This window comes from Meles meles, chromosome 1 (genome assembly GCF_922984935.1).
Source record: "Meles meles chromosome 1, mMelMel3.1 paternal haplotype, whole genome shotgun sequence".
Lineage (NCBI taxonomy): Eukaryota > Metazoa > Chordata > Mammalia > Carnivora > Mustelidae > Meles > Meles meles.
The window spans coordinates 37606103-37623040 of NC_060066.1; the positions used below are offsets into that span (position 1 = coordinate 37606103).

The 16938-nt window shown below is 48.5% G+C and overlaps 1 protein-coding gene across 1 annotated transcript in view; it reads right to left on the reverse strand.

Moving 5' to 3' along the window:
• Positions 1-20: 20 nt before the first annotated feature.
• The window catches only part of VPS13B (vacuolar protein sorting 13 homolog B), an 811037-nt gene continuing 794119 nt past the window's right edge, over positions 21-16938 (reverse strand). The window contains exons 58-62 of the mRNA XM_045996973.1: positions 15971-16141; positions 9220-9396; positions 6913-7015; positions 6125-6374; positions 21-2248 (exon numbers count right to left, since the gene is read on the reverse strand). Of these exons, the coding sequence (XP_045852929.1) occupies positions 2000-2248; positions 6125-6374; positions 6913-7015; positions 9220-9396; positions 15971-16141 (950 nt within the window). The 3' untranslated portion in view covers positions 21-1999. The remainder of the gene's footprint in view (positions 2249-6124; positions 6375-6912; positions 7016-9219; positions 9397-15970; positions 16142-16938) is intronic.

Genomic DNA, 16938 nt, shown 5'->3' on the forward strand with positions numbered 1-16938 from the left:
ATTGTCTTTGAATATTTTTCATTGCTCTGGTGTTTAATTCACTGAAATACTGGTAGGTGCACTTTCTTGGTCCTGGGTCATGGATTTAAGGGGGTCTACATGAGCCTGTAAGACCACTCACTATCCTCTATCCTCTTAGAAGGTACAGAGAACATCTTTTCAGTAAAATATGTCCTTGGGCTTCATTGTCACTGTTTAGTAGCCCTGATGGATCAACCACCAGATTCAGTAGATAATTAAAATACCAGTTACTTTTGAAGAGTTAACAGTATGTGTATGTAAGTTAGAATATATATCTGGTCTAGGAAGATACCATAATAGTATATTTTATGGATATGGAATATATGCCTAGTCCAGAAAAAGTATTAGAGCAGTCATGGTTAATGATAAGAGTATGGGAACTTTGAGGGGATGTCTTAGGAGGATCTGTACCCCCGTATTAATTATTAATGCTTTTTTTGTGATCAAAGTGATACTACAGAGAGCTTTAAAAATTAAGTCTGTTTTAACCTAAGCTGATTTTATCACTGGTACTTTATTAGGATAACAAAAACTGTTTCTCAGCCTTTTTAACTAATGCAAAATTCTTGGGTCCTAATAATGTGAGCTGTATTAAACCCAGGAATTGGTGAAAGCCTGCATTTGAAAAACACCTGGTGACAATACACATTTATGTGTGGTCAGTAATTCAAGGATTCCTTTTATTTTCAACAATTTATATAACAGTTCTTAGAAGCAGTATGCAAAATGACCATAAAAGATACATGAATTAATACATATTTACATTCTTAAAAATAGTTAACTCTTGGGGCTGACAAAGTTGTCACTTTCCTAAATGAGTGTAACACAACAAACTAATGGAAAAATCAATTTTTTTCATATTTAGCCTGAATTGTTCATAAACAGTCTTGCTTTCCAGAAACAATTACACAGTGACTTCTTATGCCTGATGACACGTGAGACTTGATTAAAAATTAGTAGGCATTTGAAATTGAATTTTCTTAGCATCTCACAATTGTACATAATAGATTGTAGATCCAGATTTGGATGTAATCAGTAAAAATGTGTTTTAATCAGAGTGAGATTTTTACTGAATATTAAAGATGACATCTGGTGACCCAAGATCTTGATAACCCATCCTTAAATGGAAAAATAATATCACACATTGGGAATATTTTGTGGTTAAGGAATTAAAAATAAACTCTTTGGACTGGTTCACTGTTAAGGTTAACACTCCCCTGTAGTACCCCAGGGCAGTATGAATATCCTTCAGCTAAACCCCTTCCATAAGAGGGTGTTTGTTCCTAGTAGCACGTTTCCTTTATGGAACTAGAGAAACTCACCTGAGCCTTTTGGGTCTGTTTTCTCTGGTAGACATATAAGCTTGCTTGCTAAAAGATAAACTGGTGAAATATTTTTTTCTAGTGTACCTGGACAGTCATGAGAAGGTCTTTATAAATTTCAGTAACCTGCAGGCTTTAAAGGAGGAATATACATAGCAGGTTTCACTGAAAGAAGAGCATCACATTTTAAGTAATAAATTTAACAAGTTAAAGATTCCAAACATTTGCAGATGAGAATATAAGGAAAAGACTGTCTTAGCCTAGAAACAGATGCAGTTGGGAATGAAGTTTTAACCAGTCTCTCCATTCTAAGGCCTGACCACATTTTTTGTTTAGAGCAGAGTTAACAGATCTTACTTATAGTAAACATTTTAGCAAATACCATTAGACAGCAAAAGGCAGTATATATATATGTGATGAGATGACAACATTAATCACGGCCTCCAAATTGGAAAGGAACAAGTTTTTTATCATTGCATTTTAAGGTGTTTTCTTAGGGAGAAGAATCTGAATTAATTTTAGAAGAGGCTGGGAAATTACCTATAATTATAGTAAAGTATTGGCTTTGTGTCCATATTAGATGTTATTAGAGCTAGTTAGGTTTCCTTTTTAAGAATAAATTGCACAAGCAGGACCAGCACCACCTCAGAGGGGACTCAAGGGAACCCTTTCCTCAGGGCTTTATTTTTCACCAGGGTAAACTTACTAATGAAGACTTGAGCAAAGTGCGGATCAACCAGATAATGGTATGTTTTCACAGTGGAGGGGAGAGGTTCCACAGCCACCACTGGGCACGGGGTCTGCATGGGCGAGCAGCTGGGGGCCAGGTGACAAGATGTCTTTGTGATGTAGTCCACAAGTCTGTTGTACTGTTGTTCCGACAGTCTCTCCCGGACTCCGTCCACCTGGGATCCAAAGATAGCGAGTCTTCAGCTGCCAAAACCTCATAATGGCATTTCGTGACAAATTATTCCTTCTGTTGTTGCCTTACTACATCTATACATTATGCCTTTAGGTACTCTAATAAGGCCATTTTGTCCCAAACAGTGCTTTTTATTTTTCCTCTGAGCTGTGGTAATAACAGTGCACTTGCAGGAGTACGACAGAAGCACTCTGCAGGAGACTGTTAGGACCGCCTCCTTTGAATAAGCATTTGGTGTGTAAAATTCCCATGTCTGAAGCTGACAAATTTGGTAACATTTTACTCATTAACTGTTAACCATCTCACTGCTCTTTACTGAGCAGCTCAGGAACAAAGGAGAAAAGTTTCTTTCCCCTGCTTAAATCAACATTAAACTCGCACCCTGAAATAAAAGTTCTGTTTGCTTGTCTCCTTGAACCTCTCCTCTTCAGTTTGACAGAAAAAAATCGCGAAGAGAACCTCTTTTCAAACCAGTGGCTTTGGACAGAGCATTTAAAAAAATACCTTTTGAACTGTAACATTTTCTGTTTTTATAAACACTAGGATTTAAAGCCAGAGAAAATAAAAAAAAAAAAAAAACTGGGCAGAGGAAGGGGAAATTTTTATGGAAAAAAAGGGAGGATGCAAAGTACATTTATGGTTCATAAAAGTCTGGCTCATCTTCAGTGGAACTCGAATAGGAGAACTGAGATATACTACCCATGTTCTTAAGTGCGATTTTCTGAGAAAGCACCCATCAAAGGCAGTTGGAGCTATAAATTATTCCCACCCTGAAATTCTGTAGCTGTCTAGTGTGTAGATTATGTGAACTGAGAAGTTTCCAGTGTAAGCCGCTGATCAGTGGGAATCAGGTAGCCACTGACTTTTCAGTGGTCTGTACCTACCAAATGTTGGCAAGATCACTCTGGAAGAATTAAAAACATTTTTAACAAGGGCTTTTGAGTTCTCAAGTAGTAATGTAAAGAATTTCTGTGTTTCTGTGAAGGGCATGGAAACAGTACAGCCAAGGGTGTCTTAAAAGCTGCAAAAGCCAGTGGGATGGTAAGGAGTGGAGGGGCTGCCAGAGAAGTAAGTAGGGCATCTGGTACGGTTTGGATCTCATATTTTTAAGCCTGGGACAGAAAAGAAAAGCCCCCAAAGTTTCGCTGACAGATGAAAGCTGTGTACCACCAGGCAAAAGCCAGAACTCCGATGATATCATTTGATGGGGTCAGAATTCAGCTGGAAAGCTTTGAATACACAGAAAGTCTTAATTGCTCCTCCTGAACAGCAGCACAGGAAAACCCGTGCTGTGAAAGGAACCTGGCCAAGGAATAAATTGACCTTCTGACTCATTTTGAGCCTCTCTCATAAGGGATTTCAATAATGTGCCAGGCATATTAAGCAATTATTACCCTAAAAATGGCTGCATTTAACCAAGAAAAGCAAACGCTGATTTAAAAAATCTGAATCCTGCCACATTTCAGTATACTGAATGATGTCATCTACAAATTAATTCCTTCCAAAATTCAAAGGAACTGTGTTTTCTAGCATCTAAAAAAAACCAGAAAAGCCATTTTCTATAAAGATCTTTAAAATACTGTTCTTAGTTTTCCCTGGAAGACAGCAGGTAGGCTTCTTAAACCCAGCTTTACGTCTACGCATCAGACTGGCATGTGACGGGTACGGACTGACACAAGCATGACAACAGGAAAATTCACTGTCAAGCAGCCCTGCTGAGTGACACCCGCCCACCCCGCATTTTGCAAACACACTGGATTAGAGCACTCCTAACGAAGGGTGTACTGTCTCAGAAAAGAAATGAGCATTTTTTCCCTTACAGTTTGGGTCTCCTTTGGGGTGGGTAGGGGTGGGGTTAGGGTTTGGATGCAGGACTGAGGGGGCAGTTATTTCCTGTTTCTTAGGAGGAGTTGAGGGGAGAGGTAAATTGGGATAGATTAGAGAAAGCAGAATTTGCGGGCTGAAGGCATACCGGATATCCACCTTTTCTGTCCCTTGCCAGATGCTGCCCTGCAGTATTCCTGCTTTCAGTCATCTTTTCCTGCCTCTTCTGTAGCCATCCCTTAGCCCTAGCGTTCCCCCCCCCCCCCCCCGCCCCAACACACACACAGCTGATAGCCCTGAGTACCGGTGGGAAACCGGTGTTGGGCATGATGTCCAGTGTGTCAGTGGTGCTTCTGCCTCTAACTCCGTGACTGCATGGTCTCAGCCTTGGCAATTTCTAGGAGTGGTGACTCCAGCTATCATCTCATTAGCCCCTTGAGAAGCAGAGCTGTTCCCTTCCAGCTATGGTAATTCCCCAAGTATCCTCCTCAAAAAAGCCAAAGAGAGAACGATCACAGTTGAAGACTGTAAAGACAGTTTAACAGTAAAAGCTGAATCTCCAGTCCCAGCTTAAGATATGAAATAATTCCCAAGCAGCTAAGGAATAGCGATGGCCCTAGATACTCCTTAGGGCCTTGGAAGTTTCTCGTTAAGGACCAAGGACTTGAAGATAATGCTACTATGCCCTGCCAAGTCCTGTAGCCAGATCACTGCTGCTTTATTGTCAATTGGATCAGAAGATTTTGGCAGATGTAAAGTCAGCCTGGACATCTGACCTCTGTTTATTCCCAGAAAGTCATCAACTCGAAGCAGCAATGTACGCCTAGTGCCAAGCCCCAGCATAAAGCCTGACTGATTAGGATCCAAGAAGCTAGAGAAATCTCAGAGTTGTTGTGGTTGGCTGCTTTCCATCTTCTCAGATAATTTTACCCAAACAGTGGTGTAAGGGAAGCACAGGCTCCCATACCAGGGAGAAGATAATAATGAATTGGGCAGGATGGGGCCACCGAGGGCCCAGGTTAGGACAAGGAGACTCCAGCTTGCCACTGACTTACACTCGTCTTGCTGTGTGGAAAAAGATGTCTGTTTCTTAGGTCAACTCTTAACAGCCCCTGTGGATCAGGCAGTCAGCAGGGAGGCAGGAGCAGACCGGTGTTTTCCACCGGGTGCACCTGCTCACCCAACACTGGCCTGTAGGAAGCTGATGCCACTCCGGGCAGGGCTCCCCTCTGACCCTGGACATCACTGTGCCCTGCCTGAGTATCCGTTCCACAGTAGCTTACGTGTGGCCGGGAGCCAGCATCCAGCACGGAAGCTGTGTGGCCAGGAAGCTGCCTCAAGACCCGAAGGAGCATCCCCAGGAGGTACCCCACGGTACTTAGGGGGTGGGAATCCCCCCTGTGGGAAAGGAAGCACAGAGCCACACAGAATACAGAGCAGGAAGGAAAGATCAATGTACAGAATTTTGACCCATGAAATCTTGGGGTGGAAAGCGGGGGAGGAGGAGCTGAGAGCTGGTTTGTGAGCTTGTGAAGGTCTGGCCCACTGGCTGCACCTCGTTTCACAACACCCCCACTTTGGTGGCGGTCCTCTCCTGTATCTCCAGTCAGCTACAGCAGACTTGTGCCTGCTCTGTGCGGCAGCCGCAGGGAACTGCCGCCTCGGCCCTGGCCCTCCCGCACAGAGCAGTTTGTGCTGCTGCTCTGTTGTCCTGCCCGGTCTCCTCCAGCACCCCTGCCCCACGACAACCAAGCCTTGTTCGGTTCATACGGTGGCTTAACCCAGGGCCTTGAGTCCACCGGGCCTGCTGCCGCGCTCCCCTAGGAAAGGCTCCCACACACGCCTGGGCTAGGGCTTCCCAACTGCCTTCCGCATTGGCTCCCATGTCCCTCGCGCTGCCTCCTCTGACAGCCCGCCTCGTCTCAGCAGCCAGGCCAGCGGCTGCAGGCTCATAAACGCCCGCGTACCCGCGGCCACCTGCATCTCCGTTGCCGCAGCAGTCAGCCACACAGTCAGCCTGTCCCCTGAAATGTACCTCCACGTCACAGGCCACTCTTGGCTGCCTGAGCTGCACAGTGAGCAGGTTGCTCTGCTTGCTGTCCTGGGCGCAGTCGATCTCTGTGACGGGGAAGGCCTGCTGCTGTGTGTCCTCACTGACGCTCACCACGAAGAGCACCTCTGACGTCAGCAGCAAGCACCCTTCGTGCTCCTGGCCGGAGCCCCTCACCAGAACTACTTCCAGGGCCATGTGCACCTCTGGTCTGCCCAGAGACTGAAGCATTTTCCTGTTTACAAGGAGAAAAGTGAGGCAGGAAGCCAGTCTGGAAAAAATGGTCATACACCAGTGCTCACGGTACCAAGGGCTGGGGCGTTCCCACACACGGTTCCCCAAAGGTGGAGGGCTCTCACCGATCTGATTATTAATTTGAGTTTAAAATGTAATTGTCACTTTAATTCTCAAACTGATTCTGGTCAACAGAACCCAGCTCCTCCTGGGGATAAAGATTTCCCTCAGCTCCTTTTCTTCCCTATAGAAACACAGCCCCGAGAAGAAGACTGGTTCTCTAGGGAATCCCGGGTCCCCTCCCACAGCCTGGGCTCCTCTGTCAGTGCGCCGCCTCCGCGAGGGGTGTGCGAGAGGCCGGGAGTGCGGCCAGCCCCGCATCTGCGGGCGGCAGCTGCTCCTGGGCCCTAAGGTGCCCCGGGGCTGCCTGAGCTGCGGAACGCAGTCTGGGGCTGCCCCGGAAGCAGGGCCCATCAGCTTGAGAGCAAAGCAGGCCCCAACATCCATGTGCTGTAGAACAGGCGTCTAGATAATTTTACCAGACATATTTGACGTGGCTGTTTGGAGCCTGGTGAGCGTGTAGATCACTTGGCTGATAGCGCTGTTTGGGAAGCTGAGAAAGTCCAGCTCCGTGTAAAATACCTGTGGTAAGAGAAGTAAGGGAGTTTTTACTAGTTGTTTTCTGGAAACTGGTTCCATGCTGCAGTGATGTCATCTGCTTACAGCCATCCATAAAGCGCTGCAAGATCCAAAATGATGTCAAATCTTTGGAAGCAAGTGTATAGATAATCATTAAACACCGCAGTGCTCTGACCTCTGGCGCTCTTACATTAGCTACAAACTGAAAAATGAATGAACCACAGTCCAAGCGTCCACTAGACTGGCAATTAATGGAAGCCTAACGCTCCTGGGAGTAATCAGTCCTGAGCAATAGCTCGCACACTGTTACAATTTATGTGATAAAAGAAGTCATGATTGTTAGTCGACTTCCCTGCTTCACGTTACGATACTTCTGTATCTGTGCTGTGGCCGGGCACATAAAAAAACACAACACACAGAGATGCACACAAAGGCACATGGTTTGCCTAGATACCGTATTTAGGTGACTTAATCCAGCTGTTAAACATGAATCCACATACATTTATGAGCACTCTGGGGGCCTCCGGTTTATTACACGCTCTCCCCGGTGCGGGCACCGAACGAGGGCACCCACAGCAGCCATGCAGGCCTCGGAGGAGACTCTCCAGAACCAAAGATGGTACAGCATGTGTGCTTTCCGAGGGCTTGTAAATGTTTATAAACGAGGCACAGTCATTAGACGAAGAGTTAGTGGTTTGTAAAACCTTCAGTGCAGTAATAAAACTTTTACAAGAATGATGGAGAGCAACAAGGCCATGTGAAGCTCTGTGCTGAGATCTCTTCCGTGAGGGGGAGAGCCTCCGCCCTGGGAAACCTCGCAGTGAGGAACCATGGCATTTTCCGCACGAGAGGAATCGGTGAAGTCTGCGTGGGCTTCACCTCCCTGGGGTCCACAGCAAGGGAATCCTGCTTTTATGAATGCGTAAGCGGAGTCTGACTGGGCCGGCTGACGGGGGGCAGCGGTTCTGTCCGTTTCCCTGTGAATGGAAACGTCACTCATAGAAGGAGAGCGAGAGACCCGGGACGGGGGCGGCGAGGGGAAAAGCCAAGAGGAACACATGTTCGCGCCTGTGTGGTCTCTTAAAGGAACCCTCCGGATGGCTGCCTGAGCGTGGGCATTCGTCTCCCACTGTCTCCCTCTCGACGCGGTTTCTGTGCCCTGGTTGGGCCGCCTCTGTCAGCTCTGAGGTGCAGGTGCCCGCGGTGAAACGGGCCCCTCGGACTACGGCCAGACGCAGAGTGTGCGCCTGTGGTTTGGGATGGCAGCGAGGCAGCCTGCTTCCTGACCAAAGCGATGACACCGATTTGGGGGGAAAAGGTGACCGTGCGAGTCCCGGTTTATGAAGTCACTTTAGCGGGCTCTGCCAAGAACGCAGAAAAGCAGCCTGGGAAGACGTGCTTCCGCTCACACGTACCCGCTACTCCCGCGTGCACGCCCAGTGGGGAGAGGCCCCAGCGTGCGCCCGGCCAGGGCCGGTGGCCCTGCTGTCTGCTTGGGGAAGGGGTCTCAGACGTAGGTCACGTGCCTTTGCTGCCAGTGGCCAGGAACTCGGCCCGGGGGCAAGAGCACGGGAGGCTCTGTGGGCGTGGGCGTGCACGCTCCTCTGTCTCCTTCTCTAAAGCGCGCGCACACACACACACACACACACACACACACACACACACACACACCCCCCACCCCCCCCCCCACAGGTATCTTCCTGCTTCATCACCTATTTTTCCTTTCGGTATCTTCCTGCTTCATCACCTATTTTTCCTTTCCAACTGGTCATCAGACAAGTTGTCATTCTAGTCTCTGCTTCAATATTTTCTACGTATTGCTCTAACTGCCCTCCACCTCTAACTGGCTATTCTCATTCAAGTCTGTTTTACTCTCGGCCTTAGAAAAAAGGCCGAGAAGCGATCACTGGAGTCTGTTTTTTCAGATGTACTGTAAAAAGAATTTGTGAGATAGATCTACTGAACCTGCTAATTGATTTCTTGGGTCTACAATTATTAAATTTATCATTAGTAATACGATTCTGTTCTTCCCATAAATAAGCATAAGGAGGTGAGGAAGACAGCTATTTCTCTCCTTATGGATTTATCCATTTTATTTTTTCACTGCTTTGCCATGCGAAGGCCTAGATTATCTCAGAGTCCTTAGTATAATAATGCAAGTAGGTCGGTGATATCTGAACTGACCTGACAGGTGCCCCACGACTTACCGTAGCCGGTCTGTGACACGAGCTCAGCAGCCCCTCCGATGGGCTTTGTGAACACCCCCATGATTCCTTTCCCCACACCTGAGATGACACCCTTGGCCTTGTGTCCTGCTGAAGCATGAGCCTCAGATGTTCTCTGGAAGTTCTGCATAGGCTGATCGACTATGCCAGCAATTGCACCTGAAAAACAGCAAAAGCCCTTGTGAGGACTGAGGCTTAAAATCCTGAAAAAGTGAAAACCTTCAATCCAGAATGGCTTTATTTGGATCGAAAATGAAAACCCACCCTCATTATAATGTTCTTTACTATACATTTATTTACCAATTACATAAGCTCACTGGGCACTGAATTAGGCATTTATGATCTTCATCAAAACACAATGTTCAGGGCGCCTGGGTGGCTCAGTGGGTTAAGGCCTCTGCCTTCGGCTCGGGTCATGATCCCAGGGTCCTGGGATCGAGCCCCATATCAGGCTCTCTGCTCTGGGGGGAGCCTGCTTCCTCCTCTCTCTCTCTCTCTCTCTGCCTTCCTCTCTGCCTACTTGTGATCTCTGTCTGTCAAATAAGTAAATAAAATCTTTAAAAAAAAAAAAAAAAAAAAAAACCACAACACCCCACAATGTTCAGACTGGGTTTGGTCCACTACAGTGAGGATCCGAGAAGTTCAATTCAGAATTTCATAAACACATCAGACTATTCCAAAGTGCCACTCACATGCCTTTGTCCAGAATCCAGGCAACACAGTTTAGAGGAGAGAGCTAATGATTGCTCAGGAGAGGGCAAGCCTGCTCGGCCTAATCAATTTTCACTAATTAGGAGTGTGAAGGAACTGGAAGAGGCCATCTCCCTTTTAATAATGATAAGACCAGTTCTTTGATAATATTAATATATTAATATGCAAGAGTGTTGATATTGCAGTTACTTCTGTAATAGCTAATCTGTTTCAAGCGCTTACTATGTGCTGGGGACTGTATCCAGAGTGTTACTTGTATGAGACCATTAATCCTCATAATCCTGGGAGTCAGACATGGTTTTTATCCTCAGCTCCTAGATAAGGCAGCAGAGCACAGAGAGGTTAAGGAGTTTTGCCCCAAGGTCACACAGCTGTCCAGTGCTTGAGCCAGGATTCGAGTCTAGAGAGGCAGAGTCACAGCCTAGCTCTTCATTACCAAGCTCTTCACCGATCCTGTTTATAAACAGGCACTTCCTTCTGCCAGTCTTGGAAACACTCCCCCACTTCCCACTTCAAATGAGGTTTGGCCACTTACTCTTTACTATGGAACAGCTACAAAACCCTCTCACTACTCTGCTCTAGCGGTTTTCCCAGAGGGCAGCCGGGTCAGGTACCAAGTGGGCGGGGGAGCAGCCTCCTGTGGCTCCCTCCTCCTTGCTCCCCTCGCCCTGAGGGGCCTGTGAGGATATCTACTAAAGGCTCCACCAGTCCTGATTTTCTTTTTTTTCCTTCGGTGATGGAGTGGAAGGCTCTCTAGCTCAGTAAGAGGTAAAAATTTCATTGCAGTTCTTGATGGAATTTTGTTTTCAACTCAAATCTGCTAGGATTAATGGAAAACGCACAGTCCCCCTAGTAGAAATTTTAGTACATGCCAAATCCCATTATGCCAAATGCCACTAATTCAAAGTCTCTTGGGTAAATGGAGATTTCCAGGTCTCCGTTAATGACCTGCTAATTTCAAGTAATATTCCCCTGAACAAAATCCAGTAAAACAAAGGCCGGTTCCTTCAGGTCAGCTGTAAAGGGAATGTTCTTCATAGATTCCATTCCTCTGAATTTGGACAGAGCCGTTTAAATTTATGTATTGACAGATTAAGAATGACCTGAGGCGACAGGTCTGTTTCTCAGCCTAGACCCAGGGCTTCCCAAACCTTCTAAAGAACTGACTGGGGAGGCGGAGGGAGTTGCTCGCGGCTGGCCCCAGCCGCCCTGGCTGTGGAGGGCTGAGGGGATCACTGCATCAGGGCCCTCAACACACTCCATCCTGGCACCTGGGCTGGGGAGCATTAAAAATGGGGGTGGTGGCCGCCATTGGTGCCCAGTGCACGCAGGAACCGTGGGGTCTTCTCTTCGAATTGTCTCACAGCAGACAGTTCCGAGTAAGCAGCATCAAATCAGAGAACACAGCTTTCGTGACATAATTATCTGATTTCTTTGAAAGGTCTCCATGCTTAAGTTTGTAGGTAAACTGAGGTAAATAATTAGAAATTCACCAATGGATTCAATTACTCAAGAAAGGCCTTTTGTCAAGTGCAGATTTCCATTAAGACTATTAAGATCCTGCCGGGGGCCAGGTGGTTACTTCACTGAGAACCTCCCACTTCCCTTTAGCGAGCCAGGCCCACCCGTACCAGGAACAGGGAGGCTTGATAACGGTGAGTCCCCACACCGAGCTCTGAGGCCTGTCTAAGTGCAAACAGGTATCACAGTGAAACTCCCCTTTGATCTTCTACTTTCTCCAGCCACCGGCCACACCGAAGGCTCAGTTACTGGGGCTTTGACAGATGGACTATTTGGGCAGCTCAGAGAGTGGAAAATCTGAGCCTCATGACAAGGTGTTAGATGCTGAGAGGTAGAGAAGGAGCTGTCAGACCGCAAGCCCTTGCGCAGCACCAGACTCTGGAGGGGGAAGGCCTGTCACACACACCAACACCTCGCTGGTCACCAGGTGTGAGCTGGAGACCAGAGTGGCCCTGAGAGACAAGCAGCCGTTCCGCGGTGTCTGCGCCGTGCCTGAAGAGAGGCAGCTTCTCAGAGGGCTTCAGAAGGCTTGCTTATTAAGTCTAATCCAGCTAAATCCCAAGACTGGTAAATTATTTACTGTCATCTACTCGAGCTCTGCTCCAAGGCTCTAAGTGGTGGAAACTGATCCCCAAACTTGTCTGTTGGCGTCCGGCCCACGGGGTGGGCAGCCACATGGAGACGGCTGTGATGTGATGAAGGCAGGAGAGGAAGGAAGCGCGCCTCGGAGGGAGGGGAGTTTCCATGGACTCCGGGTGTGCCGGGCGAGGCAGAAACTGGGGGGTGTCTCCTTCGCATCCCTCTAGCTGGAGGAGGAGGCCTTTCTTTGTTAGGTGAGGGAACTGGAACGGCGCTCCCTTACCTCTTCCAGGACTCGCTCCCCAGCCTCAGGCAGAAAATACTGGCTTACTGACCTAGAAAGTTCCTCTGTGGCTTCTTCGGTGCTGCCCTCACCACACACTGTAATTTTATTTTGGACATTTATTTATTTATTTTTAAAATCACAACAGCAGAGGCACAGGCCTAGGCCGGGGCACAACAGCTCACCACTTCAGAGACAAAGGAGGCCTATACGCAGTGGATAGTAAGTATTCCAGCCTGAGGCTAGTCTTTTTGGGCCAGAACAGATTAATTCACAGAGAAGGAAACACTTCTGTTATTCCTAAAATTCCCCACGAGCTGCAGCCACTCCGCTAATGGCTGATTGTGGCAGCAGAACCACTCCAAAAGGCTGCGTCTCGGTGCCTGGCTCGCTTGCTCGCTCCCTCACTCCAGGGAGAGCGTCCTGATGCACCTGGTAGAGGCCCATTTTGTGGGGGTTCCGCACGGCACACTGAGAGTGGCTGTGGAGACCGAGGGTGGCTACCGGAAGTCTAGCGATGCTTCATACATCAGGCAGCCGCCTAGGAGGGTGATCAGAGAGGCGAGGGCGGACATCTTGCCTTTGGTATTCACGAGAGAGAAGTCATGTCTGGAAGGGAACATGGAGTATGACAGCGACTCAGAGCTCACATCCTCGCTCGGCACAGGCTCCAGGGTGCAGCAGAAAGGGGGGTGTCTGGGGGAACAGTTCTGGCAAATGTGGGAAAGCCTTCATACCAATTCTTCAGGCTAAACAGAATTTTCCCCAAAGCCACTGCTTCCTCAAACTGTGGGGGAGGCTCATCGCAGAGCCTCGGCTGCATCTCTGGGCCAGCCGACACTGCCTCGCTGACTCGGGGCGATGTGGCTGGGCATGGCAGCTGAAGGCTCCCTTTGATTTCTCAAGCACCTCCTAACACTCCACAGTGTCCCCACGAGAGCAAAACAGAGGCAAGAAGGCCCACCAATCCCATAAACATTTGGGGGAAATGTGTTTTTCCTACCCTGGAACCTTCAATTGTTCTGTCTCCCCACATCCTGATTGTTTCCAGGCTCAGAGCCCTCCAGGCTGGGGGACAGGAAGAAAAGCCCAGGCTCTTGTCCTGGTGGAGGACTGGCCTGGGCGAGTCACTCCCCCTCACATCCATGCCTGGGTTTGTAGATCAAATGAGATGACACCCGTGAAAACGCTTTGCATTGACAAATGCTGAAGTGTTCTTGAGACACATTTTTACTAGCTGTGTTGTTAATATTTCTCATAGAGGAGGAAACTGAGGAAGTACTATTTTGATTCCGCTGAGCATGGTTTTCAAACAATATAATAACAGCTCTAATGTCAAGCAGGCACCTAATTGCATTTAGCAGTTTTAAATACCATATCTGGGGATAAATTAAATGGTGATAAATCTAGGCTTTTCCAGGTCAGGGGACTTGATTGGTGCTGCTCCTTCTCTAGTCTTCCGCCCCACATCAGGTAGTTCTAGGATAGGACGTTTTGAGATAAGCCAGGGATTAAGTGGGACACACAGAGTGTTCTGAGAGGGAAGGAAGCGGGTTTGAGCCAGCTCTGAGATGCCCACTGAGAACTAACCCATCTGAGGGGCACAGAAATGGGCACGCGGCTCAGGGCGTGCTGCCGGAGGCAGTGCTGCGCGGGGGCCCAGGGTCAGGCCACGGGGGCTAGGGGCAGTCACTGCACACCGGGGAGGGATTTAGGTCATCCACAGAACCCCTGAGTTTTTGGAAATGACCAGAGAGGTAGAAAGACTGCAAGTGCACTGAGGGTTTTTTTGTTTTTTGTTTCTTGTTTTAAAAGATTTTATTTATTTATTTGATAGAGATCACTAGTAGGCAGAGAGACAGACAGAGAGAGAGGAGGAAGCAGGCTCCCTGCCAAGCAGAGAGCCCGATGCAGGACTCGATCCCAGGACCCTGAGATCATGACCTGAGCCGAAGGCAGAGGCTTAACCCATTGAGCCACCCAGGCACCCAACGCACTGAGGTTTTACAGATGAAATAAGTCCCTTGCACGGATGATGTTATATAAGGAGTGACTACCGCAGAGATCCAAGTTTTAGGACCCTCTAGCCCGGTTAACAGTGGGTGCCATATTAGAAAGTATGACAATACGATGGGAGGATCATGGCTCCTCCTGTAACAGGTTTCTACCGTCAGGCACGATTTACAACAGTGGCAACTGGGTGGCGGGTGAAGGCGTCTCTGTGTGGAAGAGAACACACTGGTTGGAACGGACGTAGCCACAGGCCCGCCAGCTCAGGTCTCCTCTGCTGAGCCTGTCAACTCCAAGAAGAGCTTGCATGGAGGGAAGGAAGCTCTTCTGCCCAGAGAAGAGGGCATGGCGTGAGCAGTGCTGTTTACCAAACACAGACCCTATGCCAGGCCCATGACAGACCAGTATTATTATCTCTAATAATGTCATCACCAGCCCCAATTTACAAAGGAGAAAGCCAGATTCAGAGAAGGTAAGAACATGCCTGAGGGCACAAAGAAAGGACCTGGACACCCTAGCCTGAGGTCTGCTGGCTCTTCCGGAAGGTGGTCCACTCCCACGCCTTTCCCTGGCCTTCCAGACCATTCCTCTACCCCGCAGTTCCATCCCAGGTCATAAGCTCCCAGTTTCCACGCATCACCACAGAATGTTATGACTTAAACAATTTCTAGTAACTTAACCTGAGCTTGCTTATAACATCTTACTACTTCCTTCCAGAGCCTCAGTTGGCTGTGCTGCGAGTTGAGGGCTGTGGCTAGCAGTGCAAGCTGGAGAGAGCGCAAATCCTTTCAAGCTCATCTTCTCTGACCTCCTCTCTCCCTGCTCTGGGGTACTTTGATCTGCGGGAGATGCACACTCCTTCCAATGTGAGCAGGCAGGCTGCCAAGCAATACAGTTTTAAATTCCTTCACAAACAAATAAACAAAAGATACCCTTGAAAATCCTGCTCTGCAAAATCTCAGCTCTGAAGCTTCCTTTTTATAGAGTTTTCCAAAGCAGCTTATTTTTTGAACATTTGTAGTATTTGGAAATACCCGCAGCCATCTTCACTTCGAACTATACCATCTGGCCGCTTGACAACTGTAATTACTCTGAGTCGGGACTAGCCGGCACTCTCAAAAGAAAATAAAAGGCGAAAGTGGGCTCCCTGCTGAAGTTTACAGGACATTTGCACGTTGCTTGAGAGCTTCTCAAACAAAGGTGAGAGCGTCTGGAGGATGTGGTCGGGGCAGGGGACTGGGGCTCAGAAGGCCAGCGGCGCGTTACTCACTTTCACAAGCCATAGGCTCTGGGCTGCTGTCCCCATGCTGACAACCCCCCCACCCCCACCCCCTGCCCTGTGCCACCCAGTGCTCAGGGCGCCTCCTCTGGCATGAGGCTCTCTGGAGACCGGCCCTGAGGACAGGGATGGGTTTCCTACCAGAAGCAAGGGAGGGCAGAGCGTGGGAGTTCGTGCAGGTGGGCCTTCCTCTGAGAGCTGCGCAAGGGCTCTGGGATGGAGGCCCTGTGCCAGCGCGCCTCAAACCACTCCCCCACCCCAGCTACCTCGAGCCTCAGCCTTGTCTGCAGAAAGGATGCAAGCTTCACGACCACCCTCCCCGTCCAGCGTGGGTTCCTGTAGCCCCTTACCAAGCAGGCTGATGCCCAGTCGGGACAGGCCCTGCCGGAGCCCCTCGCCCAGGCTCTCGGGGAGCTGCCGCCGCCACTCCTCCTGCCGGTTGTAGTGCTCCTCGTCTAGTGAGAGGCGGTCCATGTTCCGTGCCAGGCTTGTGGCCAGGTTGGTGATGGAGGTGAGGGTACCTGAGGGCACAAGGGAACATGGGTTGGCCTGGTCACCAATCTGGTGGACCCCCCCGGGAGTGGTTCCCCAAAGGGCTGGTGGGGAGCAGTGGAAGCGCATCTGTGCCTTCTTGATATGCCCAGGCGGTGAGTGATGGCAGCTTCCTCTGGGCAGCTTGAAGCAAGAGCCTTAAGGAAATGAAGTGAAGGGGTGTCTGGCTAGCTCAGAGCATGCAGCTCGTGGTCCTGGGGTTGTGAGTTTGAGTGCAGAGCTTACTTAAAAATAAAATCTTTAAAAAAAATGAGATGAAGATCAACACTTGTTTATAAGGGTGATGGCACACCTGAAAAGGGGTAGGATAAGAATCTCTGTTGCCAGAAAAATGCCCTGAGTTTCAGATGAAACCGCCAGCACTAGGGTGGGATTGTCAATGCTTGGCTAACACAGTTTTGAAGTCCTCCTTGAGGCCCAGTGTGGAAGGTTAAACTTTGCTCTGATTTTAAAGGTTAAGGTTACGTTGCTGAATCTGAGACAGACTGCAAAGAAACATTTCTACTTAGGAACAAAATGTATTCCCTCCTTAGTGCAAAGGATGACATTAAACTTTATCATTTAACGTTCTGAGAATCCAGTGATCAGACCACAGACAAGATGTGCAGTTTTGATTCTCAGGATTTTAGCTGGAAAAAGTGAGGACACTAAAGGAAATAAATCATGTGAAAGCCATGATTTTGTCTGGTTTTCCCAAGAACGGCTATCTCAGCAACTTGCTTAAAACAGTCCCCAACCCCTCTAAACGAGTCTGCAGAGATCTCAG